Source organism: Lycorma delicatula, chromosome 7 (genome assembly GCF_047948215.1).
Source record: "Lycorma delicatula isolate Av1 chromosome 7, ASM4794821v1, whole genome shotgun sequence".
Classification (NCBI taxonomy): domain Eukaryota; kingdom Metazoa; phylum Arthropoda; class Insecta; order Hemiptera; family Fulgoridae; genus Lycorma; species Lycorma delicatula.
Genome location: NC_134461.1, coordinates 70,024,196 through 70,047,364, shown reverse-complemented (window position 1 = coordinate 70,047,364; position 23,169 = coordinate 70,024,196). Strand labels below are relative to the sequence as shown.

The following is a 23,169-nucleotide window of genomic DNA, read 5'->3' as shown; positions in this document are numbered from 1 at the left end:
TTTTATTATTTAACAAAAAACATTTCCATCTTTGTTTGTTTTATTTTTAACATTTGGATACCCCTATAAAAAAACATTAAGACAATATGATTCTTATCTAAAAATACCAAATAAAGTGAGTATTTTAATATACACGTTATGACATTTTTCCTGTTCAAACCACTGTACTACACATTTTCTTGTATTATATTATACATGAAAAGTGAAATAAGTACAGTGCATTCAATGAAAATAAAAGCTTTATTTAGAGAAGGTTGAACTGCATTACTATTGAACTGAAAATATTTACACCCATCTAATACAGAGTGATTCAAAGAAACAGGAAATTTTTAAAGTTGTGTTGGTAGCCGTGGGCGATTGCTACCACTTGATAAGTGGCGCCAGCCTCTCTAACCTAACCTGCCATTTAGTTGTCATGGATCCTTGGAGTGGTGCGCAACGTGCACTTGCTATCAAAGCGTTTTACAAAAACAATGACAGTGTGGAGGTGGCGCGTATAGAATTTTGCTGTCATTTTAATCTGGGAAGGCACGACCGTGTTCCATCAGCACATGCAATTAAACATGTATATCTAATTTTGAGGAAACTGGTTCGACAATGAAAAAGAAACCTCCAGGCCGTGAGCGAACCGTCCGTACACCACAGAATGTTCAGGCTTTACAAGATGCTGTCACACGAAGTCCACATCGATCAATCCGTCGTCTCTCAGCATCTTTACAATCGCATAGTTCAAGTGTTCGAAGAATGTTAGTGAAGGACTTGCAATACCATCCATACAAGTTGCAGATCGTCCAGGAACTGAAACCGAACGATGCAGTTGTGCGAGCACAATTCTGTAATGTAATGCTTCAGAAGATAAATGATAACGAAGAGTTTGTTCACGAACTGTGGATGTCAGACGAAGCGCATTTCCACCTCAGTGGATTTGTGAACAAGCAAAATTTCAGATACTGGGCACAAGAAAATCCTACGCAGCTACACCAGTGTCCGTTGCACAGCCAGAAAGTGACCGTGTGGTGTGCTATGTCATCTTATGGTGTTATAGGCCCTTATTTTTTTGAGGATGACAACGGTCTTGCAATTACAGTGATGTCGGCTCGTTACGTAGCCGTGCTTGAAACCTTTGTTGTGGAACAACAAAAGAGATTTCCACAGATTCTTAACACAGCCTGGTTTCAACAAGACGGAGCAACGTCACATACTGCACGAATATCGATGGCAGCTGTATGCCGATTGTTTGGACACCGTGTCATTTCACAAAATGGTGACATTAGATGGCCTCCCAGATCGCCTGATCTCTCAGCTTGCGATTACTTTTTGTGGGGTCACCTTAAAAGCAAAGTGTTCCACAGTAGACCTGCTACAACGGAAGAACTGAAGGCAAAGATCCGAGAAGCAATTGCGGAAATTCCAGTTGAGATGTTATGTCAAACCATGAACAATTTAATGAAGAGACTTTGTGAGTGTTTATGTAGAAGAGGAGGTCACCTGCAAGATGTCATCGTTACAAAATAAACTAAAATGTATGTATCCTAAAATGGCAACATTTGTACAATTACACGAAATAAAATTCATTTTCTAAAAAAAAGTTTTTCATTAACGTTATTTAATTTTTTAAATTTCCCGTTTCATTGATCATCCTGTATAACAATAATAATCGCTGAATTTTTATTTATGTACATTTTAATTTATTACAGTTTTTATGTTTTATAAGTTATAATTTATTATATAATTATTATAATAATCAATAAATTATGATTGGAAAAACTAAACCAAAAATTCTTTACTGCTTGAATGTATATTATATGTGTAATTACACTAAATTAGATGTAAATATATCATTGTACATTCTTTTTTGTACAATATTTAGAATTTTCATTTTTTTTTTTGTATGAATGTTTTCATTGTTGATTGTACCATTATTATCGTTAACACTTACTTGAAATTTGTATTACATGTCCAGTTCTTGTGCAAGTTCACAATTTTCTCTGTCTTCATCGAACAGTCACCTTTACTACTAGTGTTGATAAATTTATCTGTTATTTAGTTGATTAACGGTTCCATCTTCTTATACTCAGTTTCAGTTGTTTTTACATGTTCACAATATGGTTTTCAATCATTCTTTCATTTTTTCCTCAGCTAATTTTTTAATACCAGACATTAAAAGTGTTGTGTTATTACTAACAAAAAATCTTTTCAGAGCCGACCAAACCATCTCGATAGAATTTAAATCCGAATGGTAAGGTGGAAGTTGCAGAACCTGATATACTCATGTTTTTTTTAATATTTCATCAAAATAGTACTTTATTTTTGAATTTCTATATGATTTAATTATCTCATACAAACATGGTTTAAAACTGCTTTATATAAAAAAGCCACTTTTCCTATCATTTGAATTCAGAGGTTTCTCTAGAAATGAATAATGGTATGGTGCATAATCGATAACAACCACTGACTGGGGGAAATGACCAGGGATTAATTTTTCAAATGTGTACTTCATGAAATTATCGTTGTTGATGCTGATGTGATAGTCATCGCTTTTTGAACTCATTTCCAAGTTAACACCACATTCGGAATGAACCCTATTTCTCCTCCATCTTGGATTATGATTAACTGAACACCTTTATTACTTAGCACTTTTACTCCAGCACCACTGTCATTCGACCACGATTTTGTCGTTGAATGGGATGTTGAAATATAAGATTCATCCAATTAAACAATAGAATAATTTTTCTCTCTGAAATTTGTCATTCTTCGTAAATGTTCTATCCTTTTCCACTGGATGTCTTCTTTCTCAATCAAAAGTTTCCTACTATTAGTTTTACACCACTTAAACCCTAACTCCTTCAGGAAAGCTGCTGGTGTAGTTCTACAACCTTAAATACTTCTTTAAAAGCGAATAATAATACTCTTTTGAAGTTCTTCATGTAGTTTAATTAATCTAGGCAGTTAATTTTGTTTTGCGTGAAACTCGTTAACTGTTCTTACAAAGCCTTGATCAAAACTATCTAATCCACTAACTGATTTTGAACGTTTTTATACTTTTTTGGTGTGCTGAATGAGCATGACTGCAATTTATACTTAGAAGATCCTGTTTTTTTTCTGAGTTTTTGAATTTGTGATTTTGAAATCCCACAAGCTGCTGCAGTTCTTTCTTTACATTTTTGAATGCATATTAAATGTTTGTAATCTAATTTTCCCAACTTTATAGCTTCTTTCTGCATAAAATTGCCTATGTTATAAACTATTTCACAAGTTTGATTACGGAGTTTTTTATTCTTAACTATGGATTTAAACAGTGCCATTTCAGAAAAAAATCACTTTCAAAAAACATATGAATTCATTAATACACACAAAACATTAATAATGCGCTATACATTATAGAAACAACTGTACATTCATAAATGAAAAGTAAACATTGGTATTGAATATATTAGTCAACAATGCAAAAAAAAATTACTTAGCTATTCTATGAATACATATAAAATGATTAAGCTATTATAAATTATTATAATTTGTAGGGTATAGGCTTATTATTTAAAAAATAGACATCAACAATACTAATTATAAGTGCATATAAGTAAAACTCAAATGAAATATTTCGAAAAAGTGGTCAATCATTTTATAACTCACTTGATGGAGGGAGTGTATTAATCTATTAATACAACTATAAACTATTCGATTTTGTACTGTATAGAGTAAAAATATTTATAAGAAAATATTTTTAAAGAAATCATTTTCTGAAATTAAATAAAATAAATTTTAATTGTGGAAAGAATTTTTGCTATTTATGAAAATAATTAAACACACTGTACTGCAGAATACTCAGTTTCTGAACAAGCCTAATGTTATGAGAAAAGAGTAATATAATGCCCTGCACAGCGACTGTCTGCTTCATGCAAGAAAGTTTTTATTTTCATTGAACACACTATAAGTCTACAAGGATCTCTGAATCTTAGATTTATAGCAATCGTGTCTGAAATAAATTTCAATGTGTTTAATAAACTAAAACCAAATAGCCTGTTATGCTGCACAGCAATCCATGCAATATTTATACGTATACTATGAACCAATTATAATTTTTTGTAACTTGGCTCAGAATTTTATCTTGACTATAAAAATTATTCATTGAAATTGTTTTCTAACAAATTTTTAAAAACAATTCATAAGTAAAGTTTACATTTACGTATCATAAGATATTGGAGAATATGCATTATATTTTATAAAAATAAATTTTTCTGACATTTTATTAACTTGTTTTTAGGCGAAAAATTAATCTTTCACCAACAATTTATAATTTTAAGAAAATATTATTTTTTATAATTTTGAGAAAATATATATTTAAACTTTTACATGATGGCTGATGTATAAGGAAGATAATTTTTCTTATTAAACACAAAAGAAATAGCATAGATTTAATTTAAAATCACTGAAAACATATTACAAACACCTAATAATTCTTTTCTAAACAAAAAAAGTCATCAGATCCTATCTTATAAAGAAAAAATGATGCAATCATTACATAGTACCAAACATAAAACTTGTAAAACTCCTTAAAAATTTAATGTGAATTCTACATCAGAATTCCGAATTAATCTTAGATTTTTAATATTTTTTTAGGATAATCAAGATCCCAGTTTTTTAATATAATAGAATCTTTAAATCTGTTGTAAGATGTTAATATGAAGAGAATTTTATCAGTTTTAATTTCAGTTTTTTTAACCAGGATAGTAAAATTTCAATTAAAGTGATATTGAAATGAAGGATAATGTTTTTATAATGATTTAGTTTAAAACCATAACAGAGAGAGAATCTAGAATAGAAAAATTTCTTTCAAAACTTTAATGAAAAAAAAAAAAATTATCTATTAACTATTTATTAATTTTTTTATTTTAACTAAATACAAAAAAAGTGTATACTTTAGATAAATTCATAACTTAAAAAGCGTAGTTTATAACTTTAAATAATTAAATACAAACCGATTGGTATGTGTGAGGAACTTTACTTCTGGTTTTAAATTTGACCAGGACTCCAAGAGATCTTTTTCAGTTAGAGTTCGGTTTGTTTCAGGAAGTGGATGTATTGTTGGAGCTTGAGGAGGAATACGTAGCCTCAGACCCCACAAAGCAGCTCGCTTTTTCAACTCTCGTCCACATTTGAACCTGAAAATACTATTAACATTTCATAGTCTATACTTTTACTATTGCAGAAACACTTGTATTTAAAAACACTAAGCAAACACAAATAACAATTTTAATAGGCAAAGTATATTATTTGGTAGTTGCACTTGAAAGCAATATGTGCAAGCCAAAAAATAAAATAATAGTAAGCTGTACTTTAAACATTCTAATGTCATATTTGTAAAGCTAATTATGAAGAGCAGTAAATGAAATCTTAACTGAACATAAATATTACCGAAGTGCAGAAAAACTGAACAGGAAAGAACAGTCTTGATATTGCACATGGTTTCCACAACTTTTAAAAAGTAATTTATGATTTAACAAACATTAATAAGGCTACAAAAACTTGAATAGATTCAGGAACATCTAACTTCTTAATATATATATATATTTTTTTTTTTTGAGCTAGTAAACAGAATAAGCTGGAACCAACTTAAAATTAATCATAATTCTGCAACTTTTTTAATTCCTCTCCTCCCCCAGAATAGTACACAAATATTGATACCAATATGTTATTTTTCCAAAAAAAGGTGAAGCAAATTTTTTATTTTTCAAAAAATACTGATAAAAGAGTATAGTTCTATTGGGAGAAGGTTTAGAATGTTCTGTTTACAATCTCATGTGCTCTAAATGACAGTTTCCTTCATAAATTATACACAAGAATAAAGGCAAATTTTCAGATGCTGAGTAAATTGGCTGAACAATAATCAATATATAATATGTTTTGTTGTTAGCGGATTTTTCAATTGTGGATTTAATTTTTTGGGGGGAGTATGTGAACATATATATTTTTCACTGTAGAAAATGGGTTATTTAAGTTGTTATAGTAAAAAAAAACATATTAAAATTGACAACCATAAAGAAACCTCATACAATAACTGAAGAGGACTGTATAAAGTACATTTATTAATACTGATCTGTACAGTTAATGAATTTGTAATTACTTTTGAATTGTAAATTTAGAATGATTTTTCCTTTTGAGAAAAATTATTGAACATAAGCTTTTTAAAAGAACTGGCTTAAAAAAACTTTTTCTGAATTATAATGTAAATTAAAAACTTTCATTATCACTTTGCATTATCTTATGCTTTAGGGCAACCAAATGGGGTGGTGGCGGGAGAAATGCCAAGCAAACCAATCCTGAAAGCAACAGCATGCCTGGCTTGATCACTACTCTTACCAGCTGAACATTTTGGTGTGGAAGAACAGATTACGCAATTTTGAGGAGTTATAAAAAAGTAATGATGGTATATAGAGAAAAAATGTTTTTATTTTCTAAATTCGTAGTAGTAAATACAATTTTATAATCATTAAGTTTTGAAAATAATGGCAGCCATTAGCAGCAACACACTGTTTAAAAGGATCTCTGAAGCTTTCTCTGTACAGCCAAATCACAAATATCATGGGGTATGGCGTTAATTTCGTCAATAACCCGAAATTTTTGAAGGTGGTTTTTTCAAAATTTATTTTGTAGAATAAGACACTAGTATTCATTAATGTAGGTTTACCTGTTCCTGGGAAATGATATTTTTGTTAAAAATCACAAAATGGCTTCCAGAAGAAAAACAAAACAAAATAGGTCTTACGTCCATATGATCTTTTTTTGCTCATTTTGGTGTCCTTAATCTGTTCCTGACGTTCAGCAAATACATCATGGAACACCCCGTATTGTGTCTCTTATTTAGGAAATGCAGGATTGAACAAACTTTACAAACAATTATCCGCACAGGTATAAGTACCCACAGGTTTTAAAAAACAGTGTAACTGTTAGCACAATAAAGTATGCAAAAGAAGTATGACAACTGATGCAACCTATTAATCTACTATCTCATGCATAATTATCATATCGGATGGTATGTTAAGCAGGATTAGTTAATTTAATAATAAAAAGAATGTGTATACAAAAATAAAGCTTGGAGTATAAAAAAAAACCTCAGAAACTGAGGATGAAAATTTTGTATGTGTTCTGATTAAAAGACAGCACACTTAATAGAAGGAAACAGAAGAAAATATGATATATTAATAACGCATCAAAAGTATAGGTAAAACGTTTAAAAAGATAGTTGACTAAAGTGAAATTACAATTTTCTTTATGAAGTTTGTTTGTTTCCTTTGATAAAAATAGAATAACAATGAAAATAGCCAAATATTTCTCTTCTCAACTATACACGTATCACAAAAAGATAAGTTTTATTAAATGAACTAATTTAATTTTTTTCATTTAAAATTATTAAATTGAATACGTTTTTGGTTTTGTACTTAATTTTTGTGGTTTTAGAATGAATTATTTCACACATGCCTAATATATTTTTTTTTGTTCACAGTTTTGTGAATCATAATTTTTTAAAGGACGAGTTAACGATTTCAGAGATGTATTTATTTTATCAAATGATACTAAAACTAATCATCATCTTATAATCAAATTATATATGATTGTGTAACCCACAATCGTGAAGGTTATAAACAAGATTAACTTGCCAACTCCCAGGACTATGACTTCAGTCATAGTTCATATGTCTCTATGACTTCATGCTGGTAAATTCAAATGCACACATTATACACGCACAAAAAATAAACAACCAATACAATTGCAACTTCCCATTCTTTAAAAGTAAACAAGTAATTGTACTGAATTTATGATTTTTAAGAACATTGAAATAAATAATTTTACAGAAGAATTAAATCAATTTGTACTGTTATTTAAACAAGATTGGTTAAAAAGTTACCTTTTGCTATTTTTCAAAAGAATATTCATAATTATCTCTCTCCTATCAGCAAATCGTGCATCATGAATCTGAAAAAAAAAATTAAACATAGTATTCTTGTAAAAAAGATTAGAATTTTTACTTCCTTGTACGAAGTAAAAGAAGTATTGTGATAGCGAAAACTTTCGGTTTTCAGATTTCAATGGAAATATCCATTTTGACTAGTTTCGGTGTTACATCTGTCCGTATGTATGTTTCAAGTTATAGCCAAATAAAATTTTAATTACTGAAATATTTAGATCTTACATGGGGAAAGCACATCGGTTCGAATAGGACTTCATATCCTCTTTTTTTAACTTTTTTTTAAATTTAAATATACAGATTTATTAATAATTATTAACCTCTGATTATAAAAAAAATTACAATAACAATAAAAATAAAATATGAAAAAATATCAGAAGTTATTAATGAAATAAAATTTTATACTTTTCATTTAAAAAAATGTATATATGTAATTTAATAAGCGTACAAGGAAGTCATGTGGTGTCCACAACAGATTTTTTTTTTTAAATTATAGAGATATTTATAAAAGCACATATAAGTAATTAAAAATAAGTACATATAGATTTATCATTTAACTTCTTAATTCACCATGGTATGTAAAGGCGAATTTTCTAGAGAAAAAAACAATTTTTAACAAATTTCTGTTTAGGAATTTCTTTCCAAGTTTTAAAATTCTATTCCACTACTGTTATAGTATCCCTTTTACTTTGTCGATAATATTATGCTTATTATTTTATATATAATAAACCATGTATTCTAATTTTCGAACTTGTTAAATCATAACGGTTAGGTTGTAACTTGTATTATCATCAAATCATAATGTTTCTCATAATCTTTATCTCATATTTGGCTATGAAAGGTCTATTATCATCATACTGTGTTTCTTCTCATGCCTTCCAGTTGCTATTCCTGCATCCATTCCAAATAACAATTTATTAATTGTCATACAAACATAAAATTTTTCCTACTGGAATTATGATTCAGATCTTTTTTTTGAATATGTTAGATTTTTCTTTAAATATCTTCTATTCTTCTATTTAACAATGTAAAGAGAAAAATTTTTTATTGTCAGCAGCAACACATTACTTCACTTTTATTTTTTGGTATAGTCAGCATTTTGGCGCATACTTTCTTATATTTTTAGAGTTTATTGCATAATTAAGGAGTATATTGAAAAGTAAGTGATTACATCTTACTATATAGGGCACTTTTTGAGTAACTGTTGAACTTTTTATGACAAAATTGTCTCCTCGTTGAATGTTCACACAAACTGTAACTTGCCTAATAAAACTCTTTTCTCTTCCCAATTCCCTAGCCTCCAAAAATCAGGGTTGTCTTATTCTTTATTTTAAATAACTTTTTACTGACTACATAAGTTATTTTTCTAATAAAACAGTAGCATCTGCTTTAGTATTTTTTCCTTCAATTCAGAAAGGAGCTTTTATAGTCTTTTTCATAAAAAAAAATTGTTTTCACTAACTAACTTTAATTGATGCAAATGTAAGTATTCAATGTGCAGACTCAATGTATATGTTTTACTATTTGCATGGTGTTACAGATTTTGTTAACATAGAAAATCCTTTTCCTTTCTATTTCAAACATCTCAAAAATAAAATACACAAATTAATTAAGTAGGATGTACAAGTAGACTTAAGCAGAAACACTATATCAAATAGTATAATACAAAATGTAACAGGATTTAGAGAGAAGAAATGTATACAGGTAGGCTACAAATAGGTTACAGCAGTATAACATGAATACAACTATAATAGTTTTTCCGAATTATAGAAATAGGTTGAGATTGTGAAATAAAAATTATTAAAAAATATATATTGAAATACACGGGTGAATCCAATTTTAATGGCAACTTCGCTATTCTACACAGCAAGCAGTTCTGAGCTGGATCGTAGAGTGGGGGGTTAATGTTCAGTGTGTTAGAAAGGGGGAACTAGTTTGGTTAGCTCCTCCAGTTTGTTCTGTCATCAGCACAGCCATGAGTGAGCAAGAGGTTCAGTCGTCTTTAACTAATGAAGGCATTAAACGCGTGGAAATGTTTACTTATTTAAAAATACAATTTGGGATGCTATACTGTTCTGCACAGTGTATACGTGGGCCAGACAATTTAAGGGTGGGCGAGAAAGTGTAGAAAAGTCATGATGAACAGTTCCAAGGTCAAGTCTCATAGCTGAAAACATCCATGTCAAATGTGAACGCCAGTTCTCTGTTGAAGAAATCATGTCAAAAGAGGGTATCAGCTATGGGAGTGCTCAATCAACAACTGATCACCTTGGCTTTAGAAAAATTAGTGCTCAATGGGTTCTGAGGCAAGTTCTGAAACAAAAATTAAACATAATATTCTTGTAAAAAAGATTAGTATTGACGAAGTCAGTCAGGTTGGAGATTTGTGAGAGACTTCTAAATCGATTTTGGCAAGAAGGCGACGATTTTTTGAGACACATCATCACATGTAATGAGAGATATGGGTCCATCATTACACTCCAGAGTAAAAAATGGCGAGTAAGGAATGACAAAGGCAGGAAAGCCAAAACTTGTTTGTCAGCTGGAAAAGTTCTTGCAACGATTATTTTTTGAATCAAGGGAAGTATTACTCATTGATTTTCTCCACAATCAACGAACAGTGAATGTGGCTTACTACTGCCAGTACACTACAATCAACAAAAGTCGCCTACTGAAACAAAGATGGGGTATGCACTTCAGAGATGTCATCCTTCTCCATGACAACGCTAGGCCACAACACACTGCAATTTTGACAAGGGATAACATGGAAAAAAATGCACTTGGAAACCCTTGACTCCCTCCTTACAGTTCAGATTTGTCCTCCTGTGACTATTTTTCGTTTGCATCCTTGAAAGAATCACTTGGAGGGGAACGATTTGAAAACAATGAAGACATGCACAGTTGGTTGACGACTCGTCCTCAAACCTTTTATGAACAAGGAATATTCAAGCTTCCCAAACATTGGCAAAAGTGTGCAGATTGTGCAGGAGACTGTATAGAGATATGATGAAGGTATGATGAATTATATATAAATTTTTTCAATAAATTTATAAAAAAACTACCGTTTATATTTGATTTACCCTCATAATAAATAATAATAAAGTAATGCAGAATGTATAAAACTAATTCTCTTTATTTTTTATTTATAAGCCAATCATTATCATCATCTAGTATTTAAATATTATTTTAACTATATTTGTTAACAAATGTTTATTTTGCATTTTATATGTTTTATTATTAGTGTCTATAAAACCACATAAAACAAAATCATATATATGATTGCTTTAACTACATACTTGAGAGCAAACCACCTTTTTTTCATAATTCTAAATAATTACTACTTTTATTAAATATAATTTGAAATATATTTATTACATAATTTACAAACACCTCAGTATTAAAACAGCCCCAATGTGTGTTATAAACTACATGATAAAAGGGGGTTTGTATTAAAATTTCAACTAATCTCCTGTATCAGCAATTAATAAAGTGTAAATCAAAATAAATATAGATATCTCAGTCTAGAATTATAATTCTCAGGATTATGCCAGTTTGTGTGATAATAGTCAGTTACAGGGAAGATACATTATTAATTCCATCATATACTCTTTTGTCTAATTAATCAATTATTACCAGTTTATACATAACACTGAAGAGAAAAATGACCAAGTCCATACTTTTGAAAAATATTATTTCAGAATAAAAGTATAGAAAAGAACTTAATCTACAATAATTCTATTTACACAAAAGAAAACTATTAATATATATTTACCTTTGGTGGAAGTTGTAACATAGACCAGTTGCAATTAATGAAATACACAATATCTTCATCTACATCATGATACTTCTGAGCCTTGAAAACAGTCATATTAAACAGGGCCAAATGAACTAAATCTATCCAATTTAGTTCTAACCGACGTACAAATTCAACACCAAAATTACATATTGAACACACAAAAACGTAAAACCTGTACAAATTCAACACAAAAGTTACATATTGAACACACAGGATAAATCTCAACTGAATTAATTTTAAACATCATATTTAAACATCTTACATTTAAGAAAATATGAATAATTTTACAATCAGTTATCTACCTACACCTCAGGTCTTTCTACAGTAGAACAATTTGGAAATGTGTTTGTAAATAATGTAAAATTCAATACAAATCAACACATGGTTTATGTACTGTTATAGAAAGATGGACAACATTCATCTTTATTCGTGTAATACACATTTAGGGGACAATTAGAAAGCCATCAGGATTCGAGTTATCACAGATGTATCAAATACAAATTACATGAAATAAAAAAAACATAAAAAATAAAAATATACATTAGTTTTATTAATAATGATGATAAAAATATAAACTAAAAATAATGAAACATATTACATGGAACAGCGACTTCCAAAATCCTTCATAACTCGCTTTCCTTCCCATGACAATCAATATGCAATCTGTTCTTGAATTGTAATAGATTGATTATTAGTCTGAGTACCAAACACAAAATTTTATATGTTTAATCTTATCTGACTTCAAAAATATTTTTAAAAATCACAAAATTTCTAATCACACATGAGGCAAAATAACAGCAAGCATAAAAATACTATTTAATAATCTTTACATATATAAGTACAGTTTTTGCTTGATATAAATTTGAATAGAATCCAAATTAGTCTCCGGAATGTAAGGATTTGAATTTAGATTAGAGATGATTATTATGGTCAAAATAATTTTTGAAAACAATAATCATAACTAAAATCCCGATACTTAAACTGACAGATTGAGTTATAATTGAGGGCGATAGAAATATAATTGAGAGAATTGTGACATACCATCAAATAATGTGACATTAAATTGTTTTTGTGACAGTTATCTGTTATAGAAGACTTACACATAAAACACTTTTTCCAATTTGTCATCAACAATTTCACAATTGCTGGTTTCGATCAATTTTTCATAAATTGTAATCAAAACTGACAGCACAATCAATGAAAGCAAGCTCAACACAAGCTTTTTCAGCAGCTAAATTGGTTCATGTAACTGCTATTGCTATATGTCTAGAAATTAGGCAAAAACTGACCAGTAAAAAACATTTGCTAAGGACGGACATATATATATATATATATATGAGCAAATGCTAGCACAAATTTATCAGGTAGTAATACTAAATGTATTGAAGTACATCAGAATTCACAATCTATCACCATGTGAAATTTTTTTAAACCTTTTTATTACATAATAATGCAGTTTAAAATTTAAATAACTCAAAAAATGCAAGGCACTGTTTACAAGGTTCAAGTGAAAGAAATTTACATTGATAAAATCTTGTAATCTGTAAGACCAAGGCAGAAAATATATACTGAGCTTGATGACATATGCTACTGCTTAAATTACTAAGCTACTGTTAAAAGGAGCAGAAATGGTACTTTAAATAAAAGTAGTCAATCACAAGATTGCTTATGACCTAAAGGAAGAGTAATGCCTATAACATTATTTGTAAAGTTATATGTAAACAAGAGCTGTTAAATATGTGAAGATAATTTTTAAAAAATCTTTGTTATTTCAATTAAATTTAGAAATACATAATGCATATTTTATAAACAATTCAGAAGAAAACTTTAAGTTTATTTCAAGTTATATTTAGGAGTCATTGAGTTAATTTACTAACGATTAACAGAAACTAAGAACCCAGAATGAAAAAAAAAACAATAGAATGCAGAATGGATTTGATTACTATAGTTAATTACCAAAAAGTATCTCTTTTTACTCTTTTAGTTTTTTCATAACACCTTGATAGTTTTAGATGTTACTAAAACTTTGAAATCATTAATCAGGAAGTCCTATAACTCTGAGCCGCAATTTCAATTTTTTAATTTTATTTGGGGACAGGGAGCAACAAATATGATTTCAATAAATAAATAAATATATATATATATATATTTCAATAAATAAATATATATATATATATATATATATATATATATATTTCAATAAATAAATATATATATATATATATATATATATATATATACATATATATATATATATATATACATATATATATATATATATATATATATATATATATATATATATATTTCAATAAATAAATATATATATATATATATATATATATATATATTTCAATAAATAAATATATATATATATATATATATATATATATATACAGATGTATCAAGAAGTTCTCCCGGGACTTTCATAACTTATTCTACTCATGAAAATAATGGAAAAGTTCATATAAACATGTCCTCAAATGTTTAGTTTGCGAGTTTTACTGAAATCTTTAGGAAGTTAATTAAGGGGAAGAATTAGTAATGTATTATGATTTTTGACCTGAAAAATTGAATAAAATAGGTCGCAGAACCATCATATTAGTACGTCGGTTAGAACTGCAGTACTTTTTGAGAAATCTGGGGTGAAAACCAATAAATTGGATAAAAAAACCCTTTTTTTAAGTTTGATAAATGGATAATAAACTCACAACACTTGTAGAAAATTTAATTCTAAACAAAATAATGTGAGATAAGTTAAATAAAACAAAGAAAGGTTAGAAAAATTCAGAAATTTCATTTAGAAACAGTACAATAAACCAAAGTGCATTATATGCATCAATTTATAATAAGTATAAAAAAACGAGCCTGCCATTTTCAACACATTTCTGTATTTCTTTTGTTGCTCTTTTTAGTTCTTTAGGGCTGTCCTTAAATAGCTCAGCCATATCCACAATGCAAACAATTAAAATTCCTCATGACAATGTATTTTTGTTTTGTATACAACATTTTTCAACCATTCACAGATGCAAAAATCTGAAAGTGTTAAATCAGAAAATCTTGACTGCCAGGAAACTCCATGACCAATCCATTTTTCAGGGAATGATGATTTAAGTGAGTGGAAACGGCACAAGACAAGTGGGGAGGTGTGCCTTTATGCTAGAAGCACATCATGCAATCTTTGCACAGCAGCATGCAACATTTTCAAGCAGCTGCGACAAATCTTTTTGAAGAAAGTACAAGTAGACCTCAGCATTTAAGCGACCAGATAATATGAATTGTCCAAACAGCTGATTGTGAAGAAGGCCGCATCATACATTGACATTAAATTTGTGTTGAAGATTGCATTCCACCATTTCATGAGGTTTTACTTTTGCACATGTACTCATTGTGTAAATTCTTGAAACCATCTTGAGTGAAATTTGCCTCGTCGGTAAACAAAACATACTTATAGAGTTTTCGATTTGTATTCTAATAGTGTCTCCTGGGTGTAGACATTGAACTGGCTGTTTATAAGGATAAAACTTGATTTGTTTATCCTTAAACTTAAGGATAAAACTTATTTGTAATGTATTTCATATTCTACAGCAACAGCTGCACAGTTACCATTACTAACACCCAAAATGGGCATCATATCAATGTTGTAAAAAGGTAAATTACTTCAATGACAAAACAATCACGTTCAAACTAAAATTCACAGAAAACTTTTGCTAACAACAGCAAAGATCACAGTACCCGAACTCATTAATATACCTTACAGAATGATTTACACACTAATACAGTATGGCAGATTGTTGATTGGCTGTTATTCTTTTATTGCCAAGTTTGAAATAATAATTTTTCAAATAATCTATTCTATTTCTGTCAATAAAAAAATTATCCAATTAATTTTTATTGTATAATTGTACAATTTCCAATTTTTAAAAATAATGATTTAATAGCACGTTTAACAGTAAATTTTGTTTTTACAAATTTTTCACACCACCAATAAGTATTTGGTTTTTGTTTAGATTAAATAAGAATTTTTCTGACAAATTTAGTTAATATACATTTTCTAAATAAAACTCAAATTTTCTAACTTTTTTTGTTTTATTCAATTTATCTTTCATTCATAATTAAATTTTCAACAATTTTTTTTTGAAGTTTTATGTTTTTATTTCCCATTTATCAAAGTTATTGTACATGAAACATAAAAAACAAGGTTTTTTTACTTCAATTTATTGGTTTTCACCCCAGATTTCTCAATAACCTCTACAAATTGGGTTTACAGTTACAGAAATTTTCAGGTCAAAAATAGTAAGAAATCACTAATTCTGCTCCTTAAAGTCCTAAAAATCTCATTACAAACTCATTTTACTGGGATAGCTGAAATCAGAGTGAAATTCTTTCGCTAGCCGTAACTCACAAATGAAGAATTTTAAGGTATATGTTTATATGAACTTTTTTCACTATATATAAATATATGAGTTTTATTTAATTTATTTAAAAATAGTCTTAATAGTAAACAAAGTGAGATTAATAATAATATAATTTTTAATTACACAATTACCTATCACCAAGGTACAGGGGAAACTGCAGGCACGAGATACAGTGCTCATGAAACCACTGTCTACAGCGCATGCACTGTAACATTTTGATGTACCAATTTCCACTTTCACCACAATAACAATACTTCTGTTCACTATTTACTTTATGCTGCAAATCCCAAACCAAACTCTTTAACTGAAAAATGAAAGCAAACATAATTGTAGATCAATTTAAACCTAACTAAAAATATGATTAATCTAGGAAAAGGAAAGAAAATCTTTTTCATAAGTTTCTCAGAGCCGAGAAATATACAATCAAGTTTTATGAACTGATAGTAAATAAAATTTGTATTTTCAAACAGTTTCTTTTTAAAACACAAAAGAATTTCAGCTCCAGTGATTATTTTCAAGAGATTTTATTCAGAGAACTACTCCACTTACTATAGTAAAAAATAATGAACATTTTTGAAATTAATGAATTGTTTGTAAATTAAAAAAAACATAATATTAAAGAAATTCTTTATCATTTTCTACTTTAAACCTGAAAGTTGATGGGCCCAAAAACCTTTAATTTAAAGATAAAAACTTCAACTTTAACCCTTTGGATATCAAGGTAATGATCTATCATTACCCCCAGGTACCGCTAAATGTATCAATGTAACGATCCATCGGTACTCTCTTAGTCATCTACAGTTTACAAAATTCATCAATACAGGATGTGTTTATATTATTTTCTTAAAGCGTATACATTGATGTACATATAGACATCGATCGATTTTGTTCCAATAGTCAAAAATTAAACAGGAATATTGAATACTGAAAACTGTGTTTCTGTAGTTCCATGAATGTTAAAACATAACCTCACTGATGTTACAGCCCATTTATTTCATAGTTAGTTCTTATTTCAGGTTATATTATTATTCCTATTGTTTCTACATATATTTCTTTGTTATATTTTTTACTTTGTTTCTTTTTGTTTTGGTTTTTATTGTGTAAAATGTTTGCAATACTGGGGACTAGTAGAAGCCTTACTGATCACAATACTTGTGAATATTTTGATAATGAAAGTAATAGTGAGTTGGGGAATCAAATTCTGGGTGCTATGCGACTCATTGTTTTGTTTTTTTTAATTATAAAAGTGCCAAGAAGACAGAACTGAAATAGCAGCTCATGGTTTACGATATTTTGTTTTCCATGAAGTACTATGTTTACGCAATTCGTTGAAAATTTTTTCATGTCAGTATTGACGGTGAAGAGCCTTTTCAAATTAGGAACCTTTTTCTTCTTCTATTTGGCCTCCGGAACCATCGTAAGGTATTACTTCAGAGGATGAATGAAGATGTATGTATAAAGGTAAATCAAGTGTTAGTCTTGTACAGTCTCAGGTCAACAGTTCCTGAGATGTGTGGTTAATTGAAACCCAACCACCAAAGAACACCAGACCAGTATCCACGATCTAGAATTAAAAGTAATTGCCTTTACTAGGATTTGAACCTTAGAAGAAGTTGAGAGCAACTTTGAAATCAGCTGATTTGCAATGACAAGTTCACCACTAGACCAACCCAGTAGGTTCAAATTAGGAACCTATATAACTGGTACTGCAAGAAAAACAAAGTTTTTACCCCTACAGCTTACAAAAAAATTTGGAATCTGAGAAAAAATAGTTTGCAGATCAGGACCAATCCTTGCAAGTGCGTTCTGTGAGAATAAATCTAAAAAAAAACTGGTGCTTCTATTATCACGCAAAATTGGAGCTGGTGATGGTGAATTTCGAGATATCAACACAGAAGGGCAGTTACCAAATCAGAGATTATATAACAGTATAATAAGTACATGGGTGGGATAGACTACATCTTATATGCCTATTTGGATGAGAGGAGAACTCTTCGCTTCTGGAAGAGAGTAGCACTCAATATTATGTCAAGGATGGTCCTGAACTTATATATTTTATATAAAGAGCATAATAATGGAAGTAAAATAAAATCTAGGTATTTTTACACTGTCAATATTATAGAAAGTTATATTATTATATATAGTTGAGCTTCTAGCAGATCAATGGCTAGAAGCAAAGAACATAGATGACGATCCTTGTGGTAGACCAGGTTGAGGAAATTACCAGAGAAGAGACAAGCAATATGCTGTGTGTGCACATCAGAAGGAAGAAAAAGGTCAAGAACTGTCTGTACCAGGTGAAGTAAAGGATTACATAGAGAGTGATTTCCTAAACATAAATGTTAACAAAACATTTAAAAAAACTAATATGTAGACTATGTACTACTACTAGCAGGCGGATGCCATAATTTTGTAATAGTCCAATTTTCATAATTTTTATTTTATCTTATAAAGAAATTCATGCAGATATTTACATTCATTAGTGTATTTTTGTAATTGTGACTTTTCAAAATATGGGAAAAAATAAACATTTTAGTAAATTTGACCGTCCAAAACTATAGTTTATGATAAATAAAAAAAAAATAAAAAAAAAAGTGTTAAATGTTATAATTTCTGGTGATAATCATATTCTGCCGGATGTTTGTGGTAAGTATGAATTTTTTCATATTTTTAGATTGCACGATTTATTAATGTTTTGAAATAACACTACGTAACAGTTAAAATACCTGACATTTTTCACACATTCCAGTTTAAAATGCTTGACACCAAAGGGTTAATATTAAATAAGAAGTACAACAAATAAAAAGCAAAACTCTTAATCTGCTGGATACTTCAAAATTAGAAATTTAAAACAATTATTTTTAGCTTTTAGCAAGTTAAAAGATAAATTTATTTTAATAACTTTTTTTTATTTAGGTAAGTTTATTCAAATACTGCTGGCTTGAAATAAAAAAAAAACTTTTCAAGAAATGCAAAATTTGAAACTTGCAAATTAATAAATATAAGAAAATAAATGGAGAGAAACTGTAAACAAGTGTGTATAAGGATCTCTGGATTATAAAAACAATTCAGCAAAATATTATTTCTTATCAAAGTTTTCAAACTAATTCTCTACTATTAAAAAAAACTTATTAAAAAAGTATCAGTAACATGAAGCAGTACATTTTTGCAATAAAAAAATTCAATGGATCAATGAACATTGATCTCCAGTTCTTATAGACATTAGCCATCTTCAATGTACCACTATGTTACATCCAAAACAATGAAATAACAGTACATTCCCTCTGGTTAAGATGCACACTTGAAAACAAGTACCCTCCTACCTAGTATGTGTGTATATCATATTTATATTCTACATTAAAAAATAAGTAATTTTTGGTGCACCATTAATATATCTTACAGAGATTCATTCGGTAAAATGATTTTCCATTTCCCAAATTAGGTAAGTAGTTTTTAAAATGTCTATTCTAGTTGGATAGAGTGTGTGTGTGTGTGTGTGTGTGCAGGAATGAAGATATAGTTCATTTGTATAATATTCCTAAGCGTCCAGATATCTTATGTACTGTTTAGGTAGTTTAAATACAGGTTAATAGTGAATACAGTTGTACTAGTTACATTCTGAAAATTATGCCAGGTTGTTTTGCTAATTAAAATCAACAACTGAGCAACAGGTAAAAGATAGCAACCACTAAGTAGGTCTTATAAAGATTTTAATTAGTTTGTTCTATATCACTTTTCTTATATAATATATATTAAATTGCTCAATCTATTTGTAAAGGGACCGTTTCTGAATGGCAGTTGGAGGTTATTTTAGACCTTGACTTCATTCAAATTTAGAATATACAGCGATAAAAACATATTCTGGTGATGGCATCATCAGCCTAACAACAATGGTAAAAAATGGGTTCCTTCATATTCTCACTTCAATGTTACAATGTCAAAGTAAAAAGATAGTTTTTCAATATTTCAACACTTTTCTGGTTAACCTGTTTATAGCAGAGGAGTGGACATGCACATCATTGCATCATGAAGATTATGAAGGTGATTAACCACATTATTTGTTTTGATAGTTAATTTTATTGATAAAAGGACTGAGGATACTTAGTGTTCGGGATAATCTGAAAATTGTACAAATTGTGGCTAATGATATTGAAGCTGAGAAAGGAATCATTAAATAAATATCCCATCACAACTGTCACCACAAAGGTCTTGAGGCCACTGATGATTGTATACAACGTTTTACGAAATATCAGTGAGGAGGGGTTTGTTGACACAGTAAAAGTTCAAAATATGGATAAGTCTGTGAAAGAATTTGCGAGTTTTTAAGGTGGTATTCCGAGCTGGCCGCAGAGAATCTAATGTGGTACATATGTAGCTGAATGCAAGATGCAATTGCGAACAAAGTTCCTACAAACTGGTAGATTGTTTATGACTACCAGTCATGTAAAATTAAAGATTATTTAATATCAGCTGATGTTTTCGATGTCAGGGCCTTGGCCATGTGGCCTAGGTTTGCAAGAAGGAACTTTTGTTCCTTTTGTGACAAGGATGGGCATCTGGCGAAGGATTGTCAGGTTAGAAAGGACGGTGGTCCTCCTACCTGCATAAACTGCTCTTGAGCCCGGAAGCTGGTGAATCACGATTGCCGTTCTGAGGAATGTCCCACATACAAATGTGCGCAGAAACTTTTGAGCAGCACAATAGTTTTTAGTTTTATGTTTTACAAATTATGTTATTTTTTATGCTTTGATACGTTTGATTATTCTGCGATATCTGTTATTTTTATTTTGTTTTGCTTAGGTTTTAGGGCTACGATTAGCTGATTTTAATGATAGGAGTTAATGTAGATTTCTTATGTTGTTTATTCTTGTTTTGGTTAATTTAATTTTGCATTTATTGATACACTTATTATAGTTTTTAGTTACTTGTAGGTTTTTTGTTATTTTATAAGATTTATTTAGTTTGTGTTTATTAGTGTTTGTTTATGCTGATTTTGCATTTAGTGTTTTGTTATAAGTTTATTGTAATTTTATTTTAATTTTTTAGTTATTTGTAGGCATTTTGTTAGTTTTTATGTTTATGACTGTCCGTACTTCTTGTTTCTTGTTTGTGATTTATTAGATTTTAAGTCTACGGTTTGTTTATTAGGGTTAATAGGTTTGTTTTTTTAGTGTAGTTTTATTATTAGTTATATTTTGTGTTTATAGTCCTTTTTTTTTTATTGTGTTCTTCAGGCACTATTTTGGTTTTGTATTTATTGTTGTTTATTCAGTTAGTGTTCTGTATTATAGATAGTTAATTTTTATTTATATATTCAGCTTGTGGTTTGTTGCTTGTCATTTTGTGGTTAAGTTAGATGCCTGATTGTGTATTGATTCATCCCTAACACCGGGTAGGATAGTGGTTACATCAGCTCAGTTGGATAGTCCTGTTTGAGACCTAATAAAATTATTTATGATTGTGGGTTCTGAGTTAGGCATGGTAAACCAATGTGAATGTCGCTTGTGGCATCTTGACAGCACCAGATGAAATATGTCTTGAGGCCATGAAGATGACCTCTGGTAAGGCCCCTAAGGGCTAGGTACGAAGGCAATAGCGTGACGATCGGACCCATCACATGATGGGTGTCTTCTCCTTGGGGTTAAGATAGTTAATTTGGCAATGATCGGAAAACATGCATCATAATCAGAAATTTCAAACTTCGTTCAATGAGTTTGTTACTTTAATTATTACAGTTGTAATATGAAAGTGATTGAAATTTAAAGTTGTCATGATTTTTAATAAACTTAGGCTAAATTTCATTAGAAAAGATTTTACAGAAATACCAAATTATTATGGTTATAATTAACATACTGGTACATGGAGACTACTGATTTATAATTTATCATTATTTAAATTTGATTTTAAACCTTATCATTAGCAATCAAAAAGATAATATGAATTTCTTAAAGGTACTTACATCATAAGGCAATTTATTAATTTTTGGTGGTTCTGGAGGTGAAAGAGGTAAAATAGGAGCTGGTGGGGAAATGGGAGGAAGAGGAGCTGGTGGGGAAATGGGAAGAAGAGGAGATGGTGACTTTGGTTTGGGAGGTAAAAGAGGTGGTGATGGCTGAGCCGCTTTTTTCCTGTATGCTCTTAATTCCTTTATTAAAGGCGACTGACACCTGCGACATTGCCAAAATGCTCCAGTGCCTATACTTTCTGAACTAATTACAGGCTGTAACAAAAAGAAACATAAAATTAATCTTAAAATTCTAAAAAAAATGTATAAAATGAATGTAAAGTTAGATAGGGGCATACATGTGAACTCAGTATGGAATATCTAATAAACAATGATCCAATATAAAATAATCCTTACACAGCCCCCACAACAATTTATCACATCACTGATTTAAGAAAAGAATGCTGACTATGATCGACTGTGATAATTAGTACATTTCAATTTGTTGTAGTTAAGCTTTTTATCATTAAATAGTAGCAATAGATCATTTCATTATAAAGAGAATAATCAAACTTTATTTTGGTATACACTACTCTGCAAGAGTTTGCTGTTTGCCAGCTGCTCAGGAAAAACATCAACTGTAACATGTAAATAATAATCACGGAGTCAGATAGTAGTTGCAATGTATTATATGTGTGACTGACCTTGCACAATTTGTAAAAAGTGACTATGTTTTACAAAACATAGAGCTAATAAATTTAAAAATAATATGAACCTAAATTCAAGTGGTAGGTTTTTATTACTCTAGAATAATTAACCAAAATTTCCTTCCTACTCATAGTAATGAATAGTTTTTCAACTGTTGTATGTTTTCTGAATTAAAAATAATAATGTCCTTAGATAAGCAAGTGGCAATTGGTATTGGTCTTTGGCTTTTGTTTAATAAATCTACTTGTTTCAAGAACATATTTTTTCTGTCACTGAATACGCTTGTACTTATGCTCATTATATATATATATATATATATATAAAACATATACACACA

At 29.4% G+C, this 23,169-nt stretch overlaps 1 protein-coding gene across 1 annotated transcript in view; it reads right to left on the bottom strand.

Annotated features, from left to right (window-relative positions):
• Positions 1-23,169, bottom strand: part of Pcl (polycomb protein Pcl) — a 56,179-nt gene that overhangs the window by 18,280 nt on the left and 14,730 nt on the right. Inside the window, exons 5-9 of the mRNA XM_075371471.1 lie at positions 22,140-22,400; positions 16,312-16,484; positions 11,739-11,934; positions 7,907-7,974; positions 4,980-5,162 (exon numbers count right to left, since the gene is read on the bottom strand). Coding sequence (XP_075227586.1) covers positions 4,980-5,162; positions 7,907-7,974; positions 11,739-11,934; positions 16,312-16,484; positions 22,140-22,400 — 881 coding nt within the window. The remainder of the gene's footprint in view (positions 1-4,979; positions 5,163-7,906; positions 7,975-11,738; positions 11,935-16,311; positions 16,485-22,139; positions 22,401-23,169) is intronic.